Source organism: Tachyglossus aculeatus, chromosome 3 (assembly GCF_015852505.1).
Source record: "Tachyglossus aculeatus isolate mTacAcu1 chromosome 3, mTacAcu1.pri, whole genome shotgun sequence".
NCBI classification, from domain to species: Eukaryota; Metazoa; Chordata; class Mammalia; order Monotremata; family Tachyglossidae; genus Tachyglossus; species Tachyglossus aculeatus.
In genome coordinates, this window is record NC_052068.1 from 91,301,688 (window position 1) to 91,326,430 (window position 24,743).

Below are 24,743 nucleotides of genomic sequence, written 5' to 3' on the forward strand. Positions count from 1 at the left end.
TAGTACAGTACTCTGCACACAGTAAGCACTCAAATATGATTGAATCAATTTATTGAGCACGTACCGTATGCAGAGTTCCGTACTGAGTACTTTGGAGAGTACGATACAACAGAATCGGTAGACTTGTTCCAGGCCCACAAGGAGTTTAAAGTCTAGAAACCACCAATGGGAAGCTCCTCCATTTTTCCTGTCTTCCTGATGACTTCCAGGGAAGCATTCACCATCCTAGAAGCCGTTAGGGGATTCTCCCTCCCTGCTCTGCTCCAAAGAAGTGTCACTAGCCCCAGTAGGAAGTCTTCCGGAGATGTCCCCGCCAGCTAACTTGGCCACTCTGCAGCCAACACACCAGGAACTCATTTCCCCTGCAGGCCCACATGCCCTCTTCAAGCCCAGACAGACCCTCTGTCTCTTTCAGGTTCACAAGCCGCCGGGAAGCCCTCTATAATTCTCCGGACCGCTCGCTCACATATCCCAGGCCTGAGCCAAATTCCTGAGCCCTCCCAGCATACCCGGCCTTCAGCACACCAGCACCCGGCCGAACCCGCTCCCCACAAGCCCCGCAAAGTATCTTCTGCCGCAGCCAAAGAAGGATGCCAGCCAACATCCAACCTGCCATCCACCAGTGAACACGGCTAGGCAGTGCCTGGGACCTCGCTTCTTAACTAGGCAGTTATTTGTTTCCTTGGCAAGTTCGGGCACCTGCCTGCCGTTTAAAATCAAATAATAATTGAATATGAGGAAAGCAAGACGAAGTGAAGGAGATTTAATAAAGAGAATCTCCGCTGCAGAAGGAATTTCTCTGGAGGTGATTATGTTACTAATTGATCGGTGCATTGCCTGAGAGAAAGCCAGAGACGACAATTATACTTAGCGGAAAGCAACCTGGTTGGTAACAGAGTAAACTACCTCCTCGGCTCTCGCTGTCTGCGGGTTTCACCTGGATCGGCCGGTTCATCTGCAATGAAACACAGGAGAAGAGACAGCAGGGTTAGTGCGGCTGGCTGGGGCAGCGGAGTGGCGGACCGTGGATGGGAAACAGGGGTGAAAGCAGAGACAGGGCTACCTGGACTGTGAGCCCCATTTGGGGCAGGGATTGTGCCCGACCTGATTATCTCGTAACTACCTCAGTGCAGTTCTTGGCACACAGTGAGTGCCTACCAAGTACCATTTTCCAACAAAAATGCCTCTGAACTACTATACGGAAGTTTAAGGCAATTGAGATTTTTTATGAGATGTGCTCACACAAACATGAGGAAATGCAGGCTCCCAAGTACGCGTGTAAAAACACACCCACACCCCTCACCCCCAAATACGCAAATAGATAAAATCCCTCCATCCCCAAGAACCTGCCCAGAGGCAGCGGGATGAGCCAGATGACCTTGTGAGGGTTCTTCAGCTGCATAATGGACCACCAGCCTTGTGACAACAAAGCACATTGGGAGGTCTCAGTCAGTGTTTCTCCTGGGGCTGACCGTTTCTATTTCTTAAAAATAAACCACAGGTCTCACCCCAGTAGTCACCCTGGCTACTCCAGTGACATCACACCTAGCTCTGGCTCACCAGAGGCCTGGGCCTAGTGAATATTTACTTGCCACCCAAATAGGATGTAACCGAGGCATTGGCTACTATAACAAAGGATGGATACATACTTATATAGCTACAGGGGTCAATGTGAACTGAACAGATATCCCCATTAGGGCTGGGTTGAGGAGGTGATGGTCCTGGGTGTAGGCTGAAGAATGGACAAAGAAACCCTGGAGTTGCCCTATGGGCTCTCTAATTGAGGGATTCTCTGAAAGATCAACAGAGGGAGATAGGATGGGTTTCCATCTGCACCTTGTGCATGGGCTCTCTTCCCTCCCTTTTCCTGCTGTTCTCCCCACCCCCACCCCGCTCCACTCGCTCTTCATCTGTAGCCCAGCCCCTCCAATTGGTAGGGGCAGAGTGGTCCTCAATAATCACAATCAACACACTGTACTGCCTGGACTTGGATCATCAGAACTGGATGACAGTCCAAGAGAACTCCTCGAGGCCAGGGACTGTCATTTTCTCCACTCCTCCATGCCTGGACCACCCCTGGACCACACCTGGACCATACCTGACTGGTGTCTGGACTGTGTCTAGACCTCCTCTTGACCGTCCCTGGACAGCCCCTCGATTGCACCTGGACCACACCTGACTACCTTTGGACTGCCCCGGATGGCCCCTGGATTGCACCTGACCATACCCCTGGGCTGCTCTTGAACCCCTCTGGACATGCCTAGACCACCCCCAGACAACCCCTGGACCACACTTTTACTACTCCTGGACAAACCCTGGACAAGCTGTTTTTTTATGGTATTTGTTAAGGTCTTACTATGAACTGGGGTAGATACAAGACTATCAGGTTGGACACAATCCACGTCCCACATGGGGCTCACAGTTTTAATCCTGATTTTACAGATGAGGGAACTGAGATGCAGGAAAGTTAAGTGACTTCTTTAAGGTCACACAGCAGACAGGTGGTGGAGCTAGGATAAGAACTCAGGTCCTTCTGACTCCCAAGCCTGTGTTCTATCCATTAGGCCACACTCCTACTCATTCCTGGATCACCCCTGGATTGAGCAGACCTGGGAGACCAGCCACTGAACAAACATCCTTTGGGCTGCCAATCTGTGTGATAACCTCAAGAATTTGCCTGTCTCACAGCGACCAAGTTAGTCAACCAGTCAGTCAGTCAATCATATTTCTTGAATCCTTACTGTGTGGAGAGCACTGTATGAAGCACTCGGGAGAGTACGATATAACAGATGCATTCCCTGCCCACAACAAGCTTACAGTCTAGAGGGGGGAGGACAGATATTAACATATATATAAATATATATTATATATATATACATAAATAACATTACAGATATGTACATAAGTGTTGTGGGACTAGAAGGAGGGGTGAAAAATCAAGGCTATGCAGGAGGGAGTGGAAGAAAGGAAAAGAGGGAAGGTCTCTTGGAGGAGATATGACTTCAATAAGGCTTAGGAGGAGGGAAGAGTAATTGTCTGTAGGATTTGAGGAGGGGGGGCTTTCCAGGCCAGCAGTAGGACATGGGTGAGACTTTGGCTGAGAGATAATTGAGATTGAGGTACAGTGAGTAGGTTGGCACTGGGGCAAGAGGCCTTCCCAGACTGAGCCCCCTTTTTCCTCTCCTCCTCCCCATCCCCACCGCCCTACCTCCTTCCCCTCCCCACAGCACCTGTATATATGTTGGTACAGATTTATTACTCTATTTATGTTACTTGTACATATTTACTATTCTATTTATTTTGTTAATGATGTGCATCTAGCTTTATTTCTATTATCCTGATGACTTGACACCTGTCCATATGTTTTGTTGTGTTGTCTGTCTCACCCTTCTAGACTATGAGCCTGTTGTTGGGTAGGGACTGTCTCTAAATGTTGCCAACCTGTTCTTCCCAAGCGCTTAGTACAGTGCTCTGCACACAATAAGTGCTCAATAAATACGATTGACTGAATGAATGAATGAATTAGGGGAGTGAAGTGTGCCTGCTGGGTAGTAGTTGGAGAATGGTGAGGTAGGAGGGGGCAAGGTGATTGAGTGCTTTAATGCATTGGTAAGGAGTTTCTGTTTGATGAGGAGGTAAATGGGCAAGACTATCAACTTCCTTTCCTCTCAGCTCCCAGTTCCCTGTCCATCCCTATTCATCCTCCCTGCTATAACCACTGGCGTCCCCAGCTCCCTGACCCATTCAAACTTGGCCTTTTTCTTCCCAAAGTTGCAATGGTCAGTGTGGGCTCCTGTTTCGGGTTTTCCCTGGGGCTCCACCCTCACTGTGCTTCCTAACCCCCCCAGATTGATTGCAGATGTGGAGAGATTTCGATGGAGGCAAGGGAAGAAACAGAGGAGGGAGGGAAGCAGAGATGGAGGCTGCAGGGCAGTGGCAGAGGTGATCTGAACAAGAAGGGATGCACCAGGACTCATCTCTTTCAATCAATCTGTCACTAAGTCCTGTCAGTTCGACCTACACAAGATCACTAAAACCTGCCCTTTCTTCTCCATCCAAACTGCGATTACACTGAACCAAGCACTAATCATCTCCCCCAACCTTACCTACTGCATCAGGCTCCTCGCTGATCTCCCTGCCTCCTTTCTCTCCCCACTCCAGTCCATACTAAACCCTGATGCCCGGATCATTTTTCTGATAAAGCTCTTAGTCTACAACTCTTTACTCCTTAAGAATCTGCAGTGATTCCCCATCCACCTCTGCATCAAAGACTCCTTATCATTGACTATAAAGAACACAATCAGCTATCCCCTTCCGACCTTGCTTCTCACACATCTCCTCTAATGCCAACGTACTTACTATACTTCACTCTCATCTGTCTTGCTGCTGATCCCTTGCCCATGTCCTTCCTCTGGTCTGGAACTCTTTCCCCCTTCATATCCACCTCTCCCCCAACCTTCAAAACACTCCTAAAGTCACATGTCTTCCTTGACTAACCTCTCATTTCCCCACTCTATTCCCCCCTCACTTCTGTGTTGCCTTACCCCCTAAGCACACAGGCACACAGAACATATGAACATATCCCTATACTCTACTCTTTCCCAGTTCTGTAATTTATTTTAACGTCTGCCTCTCCCTGGAAAATGTAAGCTTCTTGTGGGCAGGGACCAAAGGTACCAACTCTATCATTTTATACTCTCCAAAGCACTTAGTACAGTGCTCTGCACACAGAAAGCACCCAATAAACATCATCGATTCACTGATGGATTGAACAACGCATGTGCGATGGTTTCTGGGGATGCTGGGAGTACGATTCCCATCAATCCTTGGGAGCAAGCGCAAGTGCCCAGCAGTGATCTCAGGAAGTGCCTTCTGGAAAACTTCCGATCTGATCTAGGCTTGTTTCTGGTCCATCTAGGCCTCAGGCTGGCCTTGGAGATATGGTGTTGTCCTCAGCTGAGCCTAGTTGGGCACAAGGACTGGGAAAGACCAAGCCAGGTCAGTTTGGAGATGTCTAATTTTCTCCAGTGCTTTTCCCCCAGCGCTCTGCATAAAGTAAGTGCTGAATAAAAACCATCACTATTACTACCACTACCTCACAGAGTAGATGGCATTTGGCAAAGGGAATTAAGGAACCCAGGAATTCCTTACCCTGCTCAATTCCACAGGTGGAAGTGAGAGGACATGCCAAGCCTTCTGGGTGTGGAGCACTGGGCTACCTGCTCTGGGACTGGAAAAAGGGAGAGCTACCATCCATCCCTACCTTCCAGGAGCTGATAGGCTAATGGGGGAAATGGCAGATGGTTGAAAAATTGATACGAATTATGAACTCGGGTGGACTAATAAATCAATAAAAGGGGTAACGTGGCTAAGTGGAAAGAAAGAACATGGGCCTGGGAGGGGAAGGACCAGGGTTCTAATTCTGGCTCCATTCCTGATCAGCTGTGTGACATGCTGAAAGTCACTTAAATGATCTGTGCCTCAGTTTCTTCATCTGTAAAGTGGATGATTCAACAGTCGTTCTCCCTCTTCTTTAGATTGTGAGCCCCAAGTAGGATGGGTCTGTGTCCAACCTGATTATCTTGTATCTACCCCAGTGTTTGGTATGGTGTCTGGCACATAATAAGTGCTTAACAAATATCACAGTTATTATTATCATTATTATTTAATTGATACTGGGCTGGCTGACAGAATGCCCTGTCCAGGAAGATGAAACAGTGAATGGGAAAGGGGTTAATAATAATAATAATAATGGCATTTATTAAGCGCTTACTATGTGCAGAGCACTGTTCTAAGCGCTGGGGAATTTACAAGGCGATCAGGTTGTCCCACGTGGGACTCACAGTCTTCATCCCCATTTTATAGATGAGGGAACTGAGACCCAGAGAAGTTAAGTGACTTGCCCAAAGTCACACAGTTGACAAGTGGTGGAGCCAGGATTTGAACCCATGACCTCTGACTCCAAAGCCCGTGCTTTTTCCACTGAGCCACGCTGCTTCTCTAGGGTTCTCAATCCCTTAGCCAGGAAATAAAGTTCTGATCCTGTGAGAGTGACGAGAGAGGGACAAAAAAAGAGAAGGAAAAGGGAGAGGAGAAGGAAGAGGGAAGAAACAATAGAACACAGGAAAATGTATATTTATTATTTTATATTATTTTTTATTTAATGTATTTATTCTTTTCTAATTATATATATTTTCATGTGTGTATATATATACATATATATATGTATAATAGTCCATATTCAAAGAAGATGCCACTGACAGTGAAATTCACGTGCATTTATGTGTATGTGATTGAAAAGGGCAATGTGGAACCCACAATACCAGACACACTGTATGCGCAAAAAGGCTGTCCCTTGTTGTGTTGTCATTTTTGAATTTGCAGCACTTGGCGCTGTTTGCACCAGAACAGAGGAAAAGAACTGGAGAAACGAAGAAGTCAGCAGCAGGGTAATTTAGTGTACACTCTGATTTACACACTCGACAATTCCTTCAGAGACCAAAGAGAAAGTGCCGGGTGCACGAAGCCCATAATACAAATTGAGATCATCTTGACATGAAAGACACCAATTACTGGGAGAAACACGGAGAGGGAAATAATTAAATTCCCACGCTCAATCTCCTCAACTCCCTCCTCTCCATCCTCCGTTCCTTGCCCAGGAAGCAGGAAAGCCAGAGAAAAGAGAGGCAGTCGGGGGGTGTTGAGGGCGCAGGGCACAAGGGTTTGTCATGGGCATTTCGGAAGATGCTCCCAGTCTTGGTCCTTGCTGTGGGGACTGGAACGATGATGGCATGATTGACTGTACTCCCTTGGTGTAGGCCTTTTTCGGCGGGAGTTACTGGGTTTGGTCTGATTTCTAACTGCCACTATCTGCCTCTGGCTCTGCCCTGCAGGTGCCATGGCATACTATGTCTGGAAGGGCACTTAAGAGGTCCTCCTATCCTAAAACTCTTCTCTCCAATTTACAGATGAGGTAACTGAGGCCCAAAGAAGTGAAGTGACTTGACCAAGGTAACACAGAAGACAGGTGGCAGAGCTGGATTAGTTACTTCTGACTCTCAGGCTCATGATCTACTGACTAAGCAACACTGCTTCTCTGTGTCCTGATCGAGAGGTAACAGTCCTTATTGCCTGGGGATCCGGCCCATCTTCTTGCTTCAAGTTGGTTCGAGTGAGGTCAGTGGCTACCGGGGTCAACTTTGGACCTTCAGCCAGCCTAAGTCAGGGCCAAAGGGGACCGCCTCCCTCCTGTCACCATCAAGTCAAACTGAGAATAGATGCATGGTGCCTATTGTATGAACTTGGGAGAATCACTTAACTTCTCTCTGACTCAGTTTCCTCATCTGTAAAATGGGGATCCAGTATCTGTTCTCCCCCACCACACCTTAGACCATGAGCCCCACGTGAGACAGGGACTGTGTTCAATCTGATTGCATCGTGACCATCCCAGCACTTGGCACATGGTAAGCACTTAACAAATGCCACAATTACTACTTTAACACAATGACGTCATATGCAGCATCCTATGGGACAGCTCTGCATAGTGTTTGTATTCCTCGCTACAGTCCCCACCTTCCTGACCCTCCTTTGTCAATGCTGTCCAAGCCACTGCCCCTGAACCAAACACGTTGGACTGCTCCACTCAGAGATCCCAGCGAATATACTCTCTCCCCACCCCCATTCATCATGCCTATCCCTTCACCACTGCTCCACACCAAACCTCAAATCAGCCAGACTCTGGTGGATCAGCCCAACACCGACACTGCAGTCCTGGTGGCTCAGGCCAACACCGACACTGCAGTCCTGCAGCAATGTCTATTATTTTATTATAGATCCTCTATTATTATTATTATTAGTTCCTCTAATGCTAACCTTCTCACTGTGCCTCAATCTCGCCTATCTCGCTGTTGACCCCCAGCTCACATCCTGCCTCTGGCCTGGCTGGAATGCCCTCCCTCCTCAAATCCTACAGACAATTACCGTCCCCTGCTTCAAAGCCTTACTGAAGGCACATCTCCTCCATGAGGCCGTCCCAAACTAAGTCCCTCCTTTCCTCTTCTCCCACTCCCTTCTGTGTTGCCCTAACTTGCTTCCTTAGTTCTTCCCCCCATTCCAGCCCCACAACACTTACGTACATATCTATAATTTATTTATTTGTACAGATGTCTGTCTCCCCCATCTAGACTGTAAGATCACTGTATCTGTTTATTGTTGGATTGTACTCTCCCAAGACCTTAGTACAGTGCTCTGCACACAGTAAGTGCTCAATGAGTATGATTGAATAAATGAGTGAATGGAGGCTCATCCAGACACTGAAACTGAAGTCTTTTTCTGATGGTATTTGTTAAGCGCTTACTATGTGCCAGGCACTCTACTGAGCGCTAGGGTAGATACAAACTAATCAGGTTGGACACAGTCCATGTCCCACATAGGACTAACAATCTTAATCCCCATTTTACAGTTGAGGTAACAGAGGCACAGAGAAGTGAAGTGACTTTCCCGAAGTCATGCAGCAGACGTGTGTGGAGTCAGCATTAGAACCCAGATCCTTCTGATTCCCAGGCACGTGCTCTATCCACAAGTCCACGCTGCTATGTCTTGTGTATGCTCCTGGAGGTTCGGCAGAACACGGATACTGACACTGCAGTTCTCGTGGCTCAACCAGAGACCCTGTAGCTGCCCCGATAGCACCTTCAGATAGGGGAAGAAGTAGCAGGGGCTGGCCACCTCCACACTTCCACAACCACTCCTGAAGCCCCACCCCAGAGGAAAACAAAGAACCGGAATCTGACAGACCCAGAAGGCAGACCGTCCATAGCCCTGTTTCCTGAGAGAAAGCTCTCTATAAGGATCAGGCCTGCATCCAAGCTAGATGATTCTGGGCTCCAGGACACATCCTGGTGTGCTTTGGGGAAGTGCTCGGAGTTTGTCAGAGAGAGAGAGGAGAAGGGTCAGAGTGCCTGATTTCTAATGTCTTCACACTTCCTATCCTCACGAGACTTCCAAACCATTGTGATGGGGAGAAGTGGCCTAGTCCGTCAGATAACAGCAATAGCAATAAAATAATTTTGGTATTTGTTAAATGCTTACTATGTGTCAGGCACTATACAAAGCACTGGGGTAGATACAAGCAAATCAGGCTGGACAACTGGCACCCTGAGCTCCTTGTGGTCAGGAAAAGTGTCTACCACCTCCAGCACACTGCATTCTCCCAAGCACCAAGTATAGTTCTCGTCACACAGTAAGCACTCAATAAATACCGCTAATGGATTGATCGAGAACCAGAGAGGCTCGGTGACAGGCCAGAGGAAACGCAGTGGGATCTGGGGTTCCTGAGAAGCAGCGTGGCCTAATGGAAAAAGCCCAGGTCTGGGACTCAGAGGACCTGGATTCTCATCCCATCTCCACCACTTGCATGCTGAGTGATCTTGGTTCAGTCACTTCTCAGTACCTCAGTTTCCTCATTCATAAAATAGAGACTCAATTCTTGTTCTCTTTCCTATTTAGATTGCAAGCCCCTTGTGGAACAGGGACTGTGTCTGACCTGATTATCTTGTATCTACTCCAATGCTTTGTCAAGAGATTGGTGCACAAAAAGTTTTCAATGCAGTGCTCTACATCCACAGGCACTCAAAAAGTGGTGTTGATGCTACCTGTTGCCCATTCCATTCTCCAGGTGGATGGGGGTTGAAGGTATTCTGCTCCATCCCCCTGCCCCTGAGCAGGACTTCAAACATAGAGAGGAAAGGAGGGCTCAATCACCTCCCTGGGACCCTTCCAGATATCAGCTCTCCTGGAGTATGAGTTTGGAATAGGATTGACTAAAGCAATCAAAGCTGGGAGGAAAATTTCTGGAACAAATCTTCCCCTTTCACAGACCTCAATGACAATCCTGCTCTTTCCTGTCCCTCAGCCAGGTGCCACTGTCTCCTATGTCCCCCATCATCCAGATGGTCCTTCAGTCCTACCTGCTTTCAAACCCACACACCTGCCCCCTTCACCCCCCCACCTACCCCCAGTATCCACCCCGCTAGGAAGAACGGTGAACAGGACATCGTTTTTCATGTCCAATTACAGACGATAGGCTGCCAGTGTTAAAAGACAGTGCAGGTAGGACTGTCAAGGAGGGTTTGAGTTACAAGAAGCGATGAGTTACAGCAGGCCTTTTTCAATTCTCTGCAGAAATGAAATGTCAGGACTCACTGCTCTATATTTCTCAGCCCCGTCAGCTACAGGCCAGGGCAGGAAACAGGCAGGGGACAGACGTTTCTGTGAATTTAGAATTTTCTCTCTCCATAGTGTGTGCTCCTTATCTCTCCCTCTGCCTTTCTCTCTCTCGCTCTCTTTTTCTCCTTTTCTCTCTTACTCTCAGCTTCCTCTCTCTCTTACTTTCTCTCCCCCTCGCCCCTTTTATCTTTCTTCTTTTGTGTTTCTTCTCCCTTCTTCCACCTCCACACATTCTAAATATTTCTAGGGCTACTCAGCAGGCCTCTGAGAAAAACAGAAGGCAAATGATCAATCAATTAATGGTAAGCATTGAGCGCTTACTGTGTACAAAGCACTGTACTCAAACACTCAGACGAGATCATCCCTGACCTCAAGGGGCAAAGAGAACTGTTTTCGTTTTCTACTTTTCTTTATCTCTTTCTACCTCTCTGATTTTTCACCTACATTATATAAAAGATCAAAGGATTCCAAGGCAGAAACTGATAACTCAGCCCCTGGTTCTGAGGGGGAAATCAAAACATCATGGCAGGCAAAGTGTCTAACCACCTCTGTTGCATTATACTCTCCCAAGCACTTAATACAGTGCTCTGCACACAGTAAGAGCTCAATAAATACCACTGATGATAATGAGGATGATGATAATGATGATGGTCTCTATCCCAGTTCTAAAGACCCCCTACATTCCATGGTTTCCTCTGCTTCTCACTCCTTTTTTCTTTTTTTTATTTCTGTGGTCCCCACACTTCAGGCTCTTCTTCTCCCCTCTGCCTGCTTCCCTCGCTGGTTATGGTTGGACACACTGGCCGAAGTCACCAGTGCTGGCTGCCCTTTGCCAAGGCAGGACAATCCTCAGGTACAAAGCTGGGGTACACAATTGATGGGAACTGAACGGACTTTCGAGACCTGAAGCCTACCCCCTCCCCAAACAGCCCAGGCTCTGTGAACCGCCTTCCACCCAACGGACAGGACTGGGGGCCTGGAAATCCCAGTCTTCCAGACACCACTGGAGACACAGGAGACACACAGCAGGAGAGAGTCGAGGGCGGAGACTCAAGTTTACGGCACGGAAGGAGGCATTTGTAAACCACTTCTGTATTTTTACCAAGAAAACTCTATGGATACACTACCAGAAAGATTGCAGATGGAAGTGGGGCGTTCTGGGAGAGACGTGTCCATGGCATTGCTATGGGTCGGAGACGACTCGACAGCATAAGACAAGAGTAGACGCAGTCCCTGTCCCACACAGTCTTAATCCCCATTTTACAGATAATATAACTGAGGCATAGAGAAATTAAGTGACTTGCCCAAGGTCACACAGCACACACGTGGTGGAACCAGGATTAGAACCCACATCTCAGGCTCCCAGGCCCGTGCCACTAGGCCACCCATCCTCAGCCCTTGTGTATTTATGTATAGCCAGTTGGACAGTCAATTATTTATTCTGATTCCACGATTTGCAAAGCTTTTGTATGTCCACCTTCCCTGTTAGAGGGTAAGCTCCTTGTTTGCAGGGAATGTGTCCATGGGTAGGTTGGCTGCTGGAGGAAAAGGGGAGCAGTGTGGCCTAGGGTAAAGGGAAGGGTATCATGGACAGGGTATCAAAATAGGAGGAAGCAGAATGGCTGGGATCAGTGGGGGTGGGTGGGGAAGGCCAGTGGGGGAGAGTGATTGTGTTTCTGTTGTACTTTCCTAACGTACTTATTAATGATTAAGTGCTTACTGTGTGCCAATCCATTCATTCATTCATTCAACTGTATTTATTGAGTGCTTACTGTGTGTCAAGCACCGTACTAAGCACTTAGCCAAGTGCTGAGCTAAATGCTGAGGCAGATACAAAATCCTCAGATTGGATGCAGTCCCTGTCCCACCGAGGGCTGACAGTCTAGGAGAGAGAACAATTACTTTATCCCCATTTTACTGATACGAGGAAAGTCAGGCACAGAGAAGCTATGTGACTTGCCCCAGGTCACACAGCAGGCAAGTGATGGAGCTGGGATTTGGATCTCTGGTGCCTGACTCTTCTGCCCAGCTATCACTATGACTACCACTGTTGTAAGATGTTTGTCTGGAGCCAGGAAGGGTAATTAGAGAGATGGAGTTCCTATGGGTGGGTGGTCTTTGTTTCTCAAAGAGCCCTGGCAGGCTCAATCTCAGACTTGTTTGACCTCGATTGAAAACTCACTGTTGGAAGTAGCATCTTCTAGAATCTGAAGGACAATTCTGCAAACATTCACGTCTCTAGGACATGAATAACAATCACAACAACAACAGTAATAATAATGATAATTGTAAGCGCTAGCTATGTGTCAAGCTCTGTTCTAAGTGTTGGGGTAGATACAAGTTAATAACACTGTACAAAGTCCCTGTCTCAGATGTGACTCGCAGTCTTAGTAGGAGGGAGGATGGGTATTGAATGCCCATTTTGCCTATGAGGAAACAGAGGCACAGAGAAGTTAAGTGACTTGCCCAAGGTCACAGAGCAGGCATTTGGCAGAGCTGGGATTAGAACCCAGCCGCTCTGAATCACGGGACCTGGGCTGTTTACACTAGCCCACACTGCTTCTCAGCTCCTCTCTACTTTTCTCTATCTTCATGCCTCTTTGCATCTCTCTGTCCCTGCCTTCCCTTCCTGCCACTACCCATCAGCCCTGCGCTCTCCCCCTGCCTCTGTCTCTCTCCTGGCTGTAGTTCTCTCTCCCACCCTGATGTCAGTAACTAGAGACACACTGATTATGGGCTTATTGCTGAGCAGTCTTCTGCTGGAATTGGATGCTGCTCTTTCCATTTCCCCCAACTCCCCACCCTGGCAGGGGCATGACCCCCTGGTACCCCACACCCCCGGCCCCTTCTCCCCCTTCAGCTCTTTCCCCTTCTCTCTCCACCCTCCCTGCTTTCCCCCCGACCGTCTGGCCATCCCCTCCCCCGGCCAGACTGAAGTGCAACGCATCTCAGTGCATTAAACAAGACATCCCATTAATTTCCTCATCATCATAACCGAAGCCCGGGACATACCCTTTAAATATTCATTCAGCTATGAAAACCGGGCACTAAAATTTTAATAATGTCAAGCCCATTTGAACTCTGCTCCCCGGGGACGCATACGATACAATTAGAATAAATACGATGATTGATTCCGTCAGAGGGTTCACCTGTCCACCGCTCTCTCTTGGTCAGAGAGGCTGGCCGGGCCACGGAGGACCGACTCGACTCGCCCCATCCTTCCGTGGTTGACTCGGCTGCTGGCTCAACGTGTCAGGGGTCTAGAGGCAGGAGACGGTGTGAGTGGGGTCTGGAGAGATGAAGGCCAGATGAGGGCTGCCCTGGGTCCCTCTCTCTCTGCCTAACATCACCGAGAGAAGGGGGATCCTTCCCGTGCAGTGGGTGGAGTTCGAGCTGCTATTAGAGACTCTGCTTTGTTTGTGGAGCGGTGGAGCCGGAAGAAAATCAGCCCCTGACCTGACAGACAGGCAGAACCCCTGGTGCTGGAGACAGCAGGGAGATGGAACCCCCCTCCCCACCATCTCCATGACAAATTTAGGCCTTCCCCGACCAAGCCCCCCTTTCCTTTTCTCTCATTTCCTTAAGTGTTCCCCTCACTTGTTCCCTTTATTCATCCACCCTCAACCACAACACTTATGTACATATCTGTAATTTATTTATTTATATTAATGTCAGTCTCCCCGTCTAGACTGTAAGCTCGTTGTGGACAAGAAACAGGTCTGTTTTTTGTTATAATGTACTCTCCCAAGCACTTAATACAGTGCTCTGCACACAGTAAGTTCTCAATAAATATGACTGAATGAAATACGATTGAATGAAACACAATTGAATGAACTACCAACTCTGTTACCAACTGTTCTACTGTCATATTGTTATACTGTTATAGCGTTATATTGGACTCTCCCAAATGCCTAGTATAGTATTCTGAATACAGTAAGTGCTCAAAAAATACAATCGATTGATTGATTGATTGACTGGGCCTCTGAGACCAGGGAAGTGGCTATACTGGATAGAGCAGGAGCCTGGGTGTCAAAAGGTCACGGGTTCTAGTCCCAGCTCCGCCATGTCTGCTATGCCACTTCACTTCTTTGTGCCTCAGTTACCTGATTTGTAAAGTGGGGATTGAGACTGGGATCCCCAGGTGGGACCAACCCTATTTTCTTGTATCCACTCCAGTACTTAGAACAGTGCTTGTCACATAGTAAGCGCTTAACAAATACCACAATTATTATTATTATTATCTGTTTCTCTTCCCATCCTTCCCAGCCAACATGGTATTGGCAGGTTGTAATGCTCAGAGACCCCAAGTCGGTAATGCTCCCTCTCCATCCTTCTCCACCGTTATTTGGTAGGAGGCCTCCCCAGCTGCTCTGTCACTGCAGAGACTCAGCCTCCTCTACTGGGGCTACCCCTGAGGGGCTTGCCTTGGAATGACCCTCCGCCACTGAGGAAAGAAGAGAGGGGAAGAGAAGGAAGAGCTGTGGAGAAGAGGGTAGGATTTTGAGGCTCGGAATCTTACTTCATGGGAGATGTAATCACGGCTGCAGCAAGACTCCTTTCCTGTTCTAAGCATCCCTGAGCTCCTGGCAGACTCACGTCTCCAGAGGATGAAAGGGCAGTGTTAGCTGGGAAGAGGCTGTTGATCCAGCACAAATAGTGCCTTATCGCGTACCTATCTGTGCTGTAAATGGCAGAGAGCAGCAGCATCAATCAGCTTCTTCAGGCCCAAGCCGGGAATTTAAACCCTGACTACCTGCAGAGCCGGTCTTTTTATCCAGTACAGGACTCCATCATCTGATCCGATACGGGCCCATTCGCCTTCCTGTCCCCTCCCGCTCCCCCACTGCTTCTGCTGTCTCTCCCCCCTCCTCCCAGCCCCTTCCGTTTCACACTCTCTCGCTAGCCCAGTGAGCCAGCCACTATGGGGTTAATGGCGTCTTGATTTCACTTGGGTTTCTGAATGTGAAAAATGGGAATACCATCCTTTAATCGTGAATTCAACGCAGAAGAGGATGGGGGTAGAAAGTTAATCACTGGCTGGGCCACCCCTATTTCCGGAAAAAGAACTTTAATACCTCCTTAATCCAATGAAGTACCATTGTTATACCTGCATATTATGAAGGGTTTATTAAACTGGTGATAATCTATTCAAGATAAAGTGATCTGTATGGTCAGCTGAGCAGAGATCAGACAGAATGATTGGGGGTTATTGTGAAAATATGCAAATTCCCATCCTATTGAAATGCAAACCCTCCAGATAAGATTTTTTAATAAATCTGGTCTTTTTTCACTCTATGAAGGTAACTTAATGTTTATTGACTTCGAGACCATATAATGGAACGTAATATCTATTACTCAGCTCCTCGCATCTCCTTCGATTACAGAAGGTACATGTTCTGGCACAGACAGAACTTTTGTTTTATGGTTTGGTACAAAGAGGGAGAGATTAAAAAGCCTGAAATTAATTAAAGCAGCTCCTCCCCAGTGTTCCCACCGTCTCCACTGTCCCCACGGCCCCAGCGCCATCCATTATCTTGGGAGGTGGGGACGAGGGTGCTCTGTTACTTCCATCGCTTCCTTAGAGCCCTTCTCTGGTATCGGGACTGGGACTGAGACTGGGACCAGGATGGTCCAGCCTGGTCACCCACCACTGGATTGTAGGGATGAGGTCAGCGGGGAGGAGGAGCCTGGCAAGGAGCTGAATTATTTGGGCCTTTTGGTCCAGCCACCTGATTCAGGATGATCATGCAGACTGGCTTGAGGTCCCCAGAGTCCCTGATTCTGGAGGGAAAAAGAGCGGGAGGGAGAATAATAATAATAATTGTAGTATTTGTTAAGCACTTCCTGTGTGCCAGGCACTGTACTAAGCGTTGGGGTAGATACAAGCAAATCATACTGGAAACAGTCCCTGTCCCACGTGGAGCTCACCATCTCAATCCCCATTTTACAGATGAGGGAACTGAGGCACCCTTAATTTAAGTCACTTGCCCAAAGTCACACAGCAGACAAGTGGCAGAGCCAGGATTAAATCCCATGACCCTCTGACTCCCACGCCCAAGTTCTATCGAATACGCCATGCTGAGGAAGAGCTACTGGTTTCTTATCTTGTATCCATCCCGGTGCTTTCTATGGTGCTTGGCACATAATAAGTGCTTAATAAATATTATTATTGTTGTTGTTATTATTAATAGCAATTATAATAATAAAGCAGAAGAGGAGGAGGCTAAGGAGGAAGAACTGAGTGGAACTGTGGGATCACCTCTCTGCTGATGACACCTTTGCTACATCATGGTCCCAAGGTAACCACCAGCCCCCACTCTGACCACCGACCTTCTGGCGGCCAGCCTCCACTCTGACCCCAGGCCTGTCATAAACAGCCCTGGTCCATTCGCTCCGGGTGAGTGAGAATTCCCAACAGGGAAGTGGAAAGAAATGTTGCTGAAAGGAAGCTGAGGAGGCAGGTGGGTTTAATACCATCATTTACAGTCAGGATGATGTAAAAAGTCGCAGCACATTCGGTGAGTTTCCAGGTAACTGCTCAATCAATAATCAGTCAATAAATCAATGGCATTTATTGAGCTCTTACTGCCTGCGGAGCACTGTGCTCAGCTCTTAGGGGAGTACAATAGAGATGGTAAATGCAAGCCCTGTACTACCGCTGGTTAGGATTTATTGTTGGCTCTTCTCAAGTCCGGTACACCATGATCTCACCCTGGCTGGGCTGTAAAAGTCTGAGGTGCAAAAGAGTAGAGAACAGACTGGGCTGGCGGGCGGCCACCACCAAGCTACAGTGAGAGGGATTAAGGTTAGACATATGGATGGGACACCCTGATTTGGAAGTCCCGGGCAAATAGCAAGCATCATTCTGAGCCATCTGGGCCTCCCATTACCCCAAGGCCAACTTCACCGGCAGGGAATGTGTCTACTGACTGTTATATTTTACTCTCCCAAGCGCTTAGAACAGTGCTCTGCACCCTGTATATGTTCATCAAATATCACTGATTGATTGATCTGGGTATAAGGCTGCTGTAGATCTCCAAGTATCCCTCCCCAAGTGCCCCCCTCGCCCAGTCATCCCCTATGATGGCAATAATGAACAGCTATTCCAAACAATTTTAATTAAGATATGCTGCTTGCAGGCTGCTCTTTGAAGTAATTCCTTCCGTTATCGTGTTAATTAGGCTGCTGCTGATTTTGGGTGGGTCTTTTTTAAATTTATTTCTTGCCTTTTGGGAAGGTTTCTATCAGTCAATCGATGGCATTTACCGAATGCTTACTCTGTGCAGAGCACTGTACTAAGCACTTGGGAGCCTACAATAAAATAGAGTTGGCAGATGTGATACCTGACCCTTAGGAACGTACAGTCTTCCAGTCCTTTAGTCACTTGGGGCATCGACACTGGCTTCCTTGGGATTGAGGAGAGGGTCCAGGGGAGACATTGAACCACCCATGGTCAACTGTTAGCCACATCCTGGAAAAATTTTGCCCACTGCATCTCAGGATGGACAGGACAAAGCTGGGGGAGGGTCAGCGAAGGGCAAGAACAATGAAGGGAATTTGGGAAAGGAAACAGCGTGACTAGTGGGCCTGGGAATTGAAAGACCTGGGTTCTTAATCCCACTCTGCCACTTGTCTGCTGTCTGACCTTGTTGTCACACTTCATTTCTCAGCATCTCAGTTACCTCATCTATGAAACAGGGAGCAAGACGGTGAGCCTCATGTGGGACAAGGACTGTGTCCATCCCAATTTGCTTGTATCCACTCCAGTGCTTAGTACAGTGCCTGGCACACAGTAAGCTCTTAACAAATACCCTAATTGTTATTATTATTACACCAGCACTTAATACAGTACTCGGCACATACAGTTAAGTGCTTAACAAATACCACTAAAGAAAAAATAATAAGCACCTAATAAATATCATTCTTTAAAGAAGAAGCCCTGCCATATGCGGATTGACTGACCCAGTTGGGGCTCCTATCTGGAAACATGCAGGCTTGAGAGAAAACCTGGTTGATGTTGATAAACACTTGGCAGGTGTGGACAGGAAGAACACAGCATTGCTCTTCACCAAATCTCACACCACCAGAAGAGGAATTGGAGTGTTAATTCATGTCAGATTGGCCCAGGGGAAAGAGCACAGGCCTGGGAATCAGGGGACTTGGGCTCCAAACATGGCTCCACTAATTGATGATGGTATTTGTTAAGCGCTTTCCGTGTGCCAAGTACTGTCTAAGCACTGGGGTAGGTACAAGGCTATTAGGTTATCCCACGTGGGGCTCATAGCCCTGTTTTACAGATGAGGTAACTCAGGCACAGAGAAATTAAAAGACTTGCCTAAAGTCACACAGCAGACAAGTGGCGGAGCCGGGATTAGTATCCACAACCTCTGACTCCCAAGGCCGTGCTCTTTCCACTAAATCAAGCTGCTGTGTGACCTTGTGCAAGTCACTCTACTTCTCTGTGCCTGCGTTTCCTCATCTGTCAAATGGGGATGACATACTGTTCTCTCACCTACTTAGATTTATGTTGGGGGGGACTTACATACATAGTTATAATTTTTTAAATTTACATTAAGGTCTGTCTCCACTGCAAGTCTTTAATCCCATGGATAGGGAACATGTCTACCAACTCTGTTATTGACTGATTAAACTAAGAGCCCCATGTGGGACAGAGGCAGTGTCCAATTTGCTTATATTGTACCTGCCCCATGATCCCCGGGGCACTGAGAACAATTGATCATGGGATCATGATGGTTCTGGTATGAATGAGAAGCAGCATGGCCTAGTGGATAGACCAAGGGCCTAGGAGTGAGAAGGATCTGGGTTCTAATCCCAGCTCTGACACTTGTCTGCTGTGTGACTTTGGGCAAGTCACTTCACTTCTCTGCGCCTCAATTACCTCATCTATAAAAAGGGGAGTGAGACATTGAGCCTCACGTGAGACAGGGACTGTGTCCAACCCAATTTGCTTGTATCCACCCCAGCACTTACTACAGTGCCTGGCACACAGTGAGTGCTTAATAAATACTATTATTACTATTATTATTTCAAGAGCCACATTGATTTCTTTCTTTACACAGATAATTTTGTCGAAATACGAACATACTTCAATCCCTTCCCATCCTCCCCTCACCTGATACCACTAGAAAATGGGGGAAAAAAAAACCCCATCAACTGAAGGGAGGGATGTTCTCAGCGCCTCCAGATTCCAACTCCCTGCAGACAGGTCAAAACAAAGTCACGCTGTCAACACCTCTGTTCTTGCCTTCTCTTTCTCCTCCTCCAATCCCTTTCCCATATTTAATTTTGGACTTTTAAAATTTGCTCTATTTGATCATTTTTGCTCGCTCTCTCTCCCTGCCTCTCCCTCCCTCTCTCTCCGCCCCATCCAGCTCTGTTCTTATGCTATTAATTAACGTTGCACTCCTTGCCTCCAACATACTTAGTGATGAATAAGGTTAAATTCCAGACAACAGACTGTGCACAGCCATCAATTAACAATTTTCACGGTAGTGCTTCATTAGTAAGCATCGATCACAGAAGCCTTCGTGGGGAGTTTGCCGGGCCTGTGGGCTTTGCAGAACCCTCTAGAGATTGTGTGCATATGTGTGAGTGTGTGTGCGTGTGTGTGCCTATTTGTGTGGATGCTACATACAGGTGTAGAGACCCGCGTGTGCCCGCTTGTGTGTGTGCTGCGTGCATGTGCAGAAGAGTGTTTGAGTGAGTGTATGTCTGTGTGTGTCGGCGGTGCGCGTGTGCCGGTGCCCGAGAAATCAATGTGCTATCCTAGGAAACTCATCAGCAGATCATCTCCTTAAAGGTTAATTAAGAATCTGAAGAAGAATGGGAAAGCTGAAGCCGCAGTGATGGACAGCCACGCTTCTCCAGATCATTAAGTACTAATTAGGTTTGGAAAGTCTATCGAGCTCCCGGGCACTCACCAAGGCAGTCCTGGGCCCCGGAGGCTGGGAGGAGAAGGCCAGGGCATCTCCCTTCCCGAAGGCTCCAGACACCCCAGACTCATAGCCTGCCTCTCCTTTCCCCGCTTCCTCTCCTGTTTCCTCTCACTATATCTCACTCCCCTCTTCTGACTATAACACTCAAACTCTCTCTCCCTCTCTCTGTCTGTCTCCCAGTGCCTCTCTTTTTATATTCAATTGTCTTTGTTCATTCAATTGTATTTATTGAGTGCTTACTGCATGCAGAACACTGTATTAAGCACTTGGGAGAGTACAATACAACAATAAACAGACACATTCCCTGCCCACAATGAGCTTATTGCCTAGAGGACTACAGTCTACAGTTTATATCTACAGATATCAGTCTATATCTATGTCTCTTTCCCCTGCCTCCATCTCTGCCCCTCTCCCTTTCTGTTTGTGTTTCTTTTCTGTTGTAGTTTTCCCCCTCTCCCTGCCTCCCTCTCTGCCTCTCTCTCTCACTTTCTCTGTCTCTGCCTCTCTCTCTCTCTCTCTCTCTGTCTGTCTCTCCTTCCTTCTCCCTGTCAGGGGACTCCCTTCCTGTAAGCTTTAGGGTAAGACTGCAGAGAGCTGAGCTCTCACTAGATCTCAATTTCCTCATTTTCCCCATTTTAGGGAATATCACTGGCCATTCCAGATGGAGTGGTTATTGCAGGCTCTGCCTCAGGGCCCAGAGACGACCGATCCAGAGACAGAAGGGAACAGCAGGGGGGCTGCCTCTCCCAGGAGAGAGTCCCCTCCATTGTCTGCCTCCTGTCTCCCATCTTGTGCTCTCTTTGCTCCCTCCCTTCTTGGCTCCTTCCTTCAGCCTGGGAGTTTTGATTTCAGCCACCTGCTTCCCACCTCCATTGACCCACAAGAGAAGCAAGGAGCCAGGCGACAGGAGGGTTGCAGCTTGGGTTGCTCCTCCTGGCACCTCTCCCTTCTTCTGCTCCCAGACCGTGCCTCACCCTCCTCTGAAACATGGCACAAACCTAACTGGAGTGTCCGTCTCTGCCTCTCTCTCCCAGTTCCCATCTCTGCCATCTGTCTCCCACTCCAGACTGTAAGCTCACAGTGGGCAGAGAACATGTCTACCAACTCTGTTATACTGTTGTATTGTACTCTCCCAAGCACTTAGTATAGTGCTCTGCACACAGTAAGCGCTCAATAAATACCACTGATTGCTTGATCGATCTGTTCAAACCCTATTGGAAACTCGTGTCTTCCAGGAAGCCATCCTAGATTGGAACCCACCCAACTTCTGTGACTCAATCAATGGCATTTAATCAAAAACCCCACAGTTAATGTTCATTTCCTTTACCCAATGGAACAATTTTCTCAGCCTCATATAGTGGTGTGTAGGAATTTCCTATCTACTGCAAAGACAGCCAGTTACTTGCTAATCACCAACAGACAATTATCATCATCATGCCCATAATCAGAATTATCCAAAAGTATTAAGTAACCATGCGGCACAGTTCCTTGTGGGCAAGTATCACATCGAACAGCTAACTCTACTATATTGTATTTTCCCAGCACTTAATACAGTGCTCTGCACTCAGTAAGCACTCAATAAATACCATTGATTGATTGACTGATTCACTTATTGAGTGCTTACTTGGTGCGGAGCACTGTACTAAGTGCTTAGAGTATCAATCAATTGTATTTATTAAGCACTTAGGAGAGCACCATATTAAACACTTAGGAGAGCACAACTCAACAGCTTTGGTGGAAATATTCCCTGCCCACAAAGAGTTTACATTCTAGAGGGACAGTCTACAATCTGCGGTTCCCAATATTCCTGTTTTTTCTCTAACTATGGGTGCCTGCTCCTGGTATCTGAGTTCAGTATCTCACACTGAAAAGCAGGGTGGCTTAGTGGAAACAGCTCGGGTTTTGGAGTCAGAGGATGTGGGTTCTAATCCCTGCACTGCCACTTGTCTGCTGGGTGACCTTGGGCAAACCACGCAACTTCTCTGTGCCTCAGTTCCCTCATCTGTAAAATGGGGATTAAGACTGTGAGCCCCACATGGGACAACCTGATTACCTTGCATCTACTCCAGCCCTTAGAACAGTGCTTGGCACATAGTAAGTGCTTAACAAATACTATTATTATTTTTTTTTTAGTTCATCATCATTAAGACCATCATCATCATCACCAGCAACATCATCACCATTCTTGCTACCACTCATTAAACCTACTGTACTATCGACCAAAAACACGATTGGTAAAGAGCTGGATGCAAATGATAAAAATGAAGCCAGTTAAATAGATAAATAGTACATTGAAAAGAGCTAAAGTGGCTGATGAGTGGAATGACTGGGAAGGTGGAGGTTAATCAGGGATTGCGATAACTTGGTATCCACCCCAATGGTTAGCATATAGTAAGCACTGCACAAATGTTATAAGAAAAATAAGAAGAAAGAAGAGAACAGGAGAGAAAAGGAGAAAGCACATGAAGGACAAGAACAAAAAATGGAGATGGGAGACTAGAGGGAAGACGGGCAGGGAATGGAAAAAAAGGAGATGGAGATTAAAAGGAAAAGAGGAAGGGGAAGAGAAGGAGTGCCGGAGCTTGGATGAAGGAGGGGAAGGCAGAGAGGGGAAGGGGGAGGCAGAGGTCGGGGGGCAGGAGGAGATGGCCCCTGTCACAGACTTTTCCACTCCAGGGAGGTGAGGCCAGGACAGTCTGGCCAGTGGCGGTCAGCCAGCTTGGTGGGGGCAAAGACTCTCCACACATCCCTTCACATTATGGATCACTGGACAGAGGTCCCCCAGCTCCCCAGGCAACAGCCGCCCCCCCCACCCCTGCTCCGAGTCACTGTCGGCTTCAGTTAGGAGATCAGGTCTGAAACTTCTCCCCATGGAGCCTGCTGGGATCTTTGGAAATCTGAAGCTCAACACCACCTCAGTATCTTCCAACCAGATGGTGCAGGGAGGACAGGACATCGCCTGCTCCTCAATGCCCAGAAGACATGGGAGTCCAGATTCAAGGGTCATCTGTAATTGCCCTTCCGGATAGAGCTGTGGGGGGAACTGAGGGGCAGGTGGCACCCAGCAATATGTTACACAAGCATCCTAAGCAACTATCTCTCTCTCTCTCTCTCTCTCTCTCTCTCTCTCTCTCTCTCTCATTTTAAGCACATTTTTAAATTTTATTCATTAAGCACTTACTATGTGCCAGACATCGTACTAAGCGCTGGGGTAGATACAAGGTAATCAGATTGGACAAAGTCCCTGTCCCAAAATTAATCTTAATACCCACTTTCCAGATGAGGTAACCGAAGCCCTGAGAAGTGAAGTGACTTGGCCAGAGTCACCCAGCAGAAAAGTAGAGGAGATGGAATTAGAACTCAGATTATTCTGATTCCCAGGCCCGCGCTCTATCCACTGGCCCAGGCTGTTTCTATCTCTCTCTTTCACTCTGTCTCTCTCTATTTTCCCCTCTGTCTGTCTCTCCTTCCTTCTCCCAGTCAGGGACTTCCCTTTCTGTAACCTCTAGGGTGAGGCTACAGGGATCTGAGCTGAACTTTCACTGGATGCCAGTTTCCCCAGAGTTTCTGTGGTACCTACACTGCCATGATAGAGAAGCTAAGGTAGGCATTTATTAGAGTGGGGAAAGTAGTATTGTGAAAGCACCATCTGCAAGCAAATCCACTTTGTGTAACCACAAGTTGAATATAATAAAAATAATGGCAATTTTTTAGCCATTTACTATATGCCAAGTGCTGGAGTAGGGACAGTACAATTTCATTCACAGTCCCTGTCTCACATGGGGCTCACAGTCTAAGTTGGAGAGAGAACAGATGTAAAATCCTCATTTTACAGATGTGGAAACTGAGGTACAGAGAAGTTAAGTGACTTGCCCATGGTTACACAGCAGGCAAGTGGCAGAGCTGGGATTAGAACCCAGGTCTCCTGGCTTCCAATCCTGTTATCTTCCTTCCAGGTCACAGTGATTCTCTACATTGTGAACTACCCATGGCAGACATTTATCTTCTCATCCATGCCAAATCTGCTTTCTCTCCAACCTTCTCTTGGGCTATGACACCTGCAGCCCCAACAATGGCTCTACTGAAAGAGCCCGGGCTTTGGAGTCAGAGGTCAGGGGTTCAAATCCCGGCTCCACCAATTGTTAGCTGTGTGACTTTGGGCAAGTCACTTAACTTCTCTGTGCCTCAGTTCCCTCATCTGTAAATGGGAATTAAGACTGAGCCCCATGTGGGACAACCTGATCACCTTGTATCCCCCCAGCACTTAGAACAGTGCTTTGCACGTAGTAAGCACTTAACAAATACCATCATTATTATTATTGAAGCTGGGCCCCTCCCCTTTTTAATAGGATGGTGGGCCCATACCCTTTCCCCTGCTGGGTTCAATGTGCTGTCTTGTTAAATCTACACCGCTTCACTCCGCCCCAAGGAAGGAGTACAATAAAGAACCAGAAATTGCTTTTCCTCAAGTAGTCAATCCAAAAATGCAGTTCATTTTTAAAGTTGCTAGTTGGGTTGCCTTGGTTACGCTCTTCTCTTAAACATCTCCAGAGGAGGAGG

The 24,743-nt window shown here is 47.6% G+C and overlaps 1 protein-coding gene across 9 annotated transcripts in view; it reads right to left on the reverse strand.

Annotated features, from left to right (window-relative positions):
• The window catches only part of CELF4 (CUGBP Elav-like family member 4), a 625,491-nt gene that overhangs the window by 202,961 nt on the left and 397,787 nt on the right, over positions 1 to 24,743 (reverse strand). For all 9 annotated transcript variants that reach the window (XM_038743590.1, XM_038743585.1, XM_038743588.1 and 6 more), the window contains exon 3: positions 907 to 955. In XM_038743590.1, coding sequence (XP_038599518.1) covers positions 907 to 955 — 49 coding nt within the window. The remainder of the gene's footprint in view (positions 1 to 906; positions 956 to 24,743) is intronic.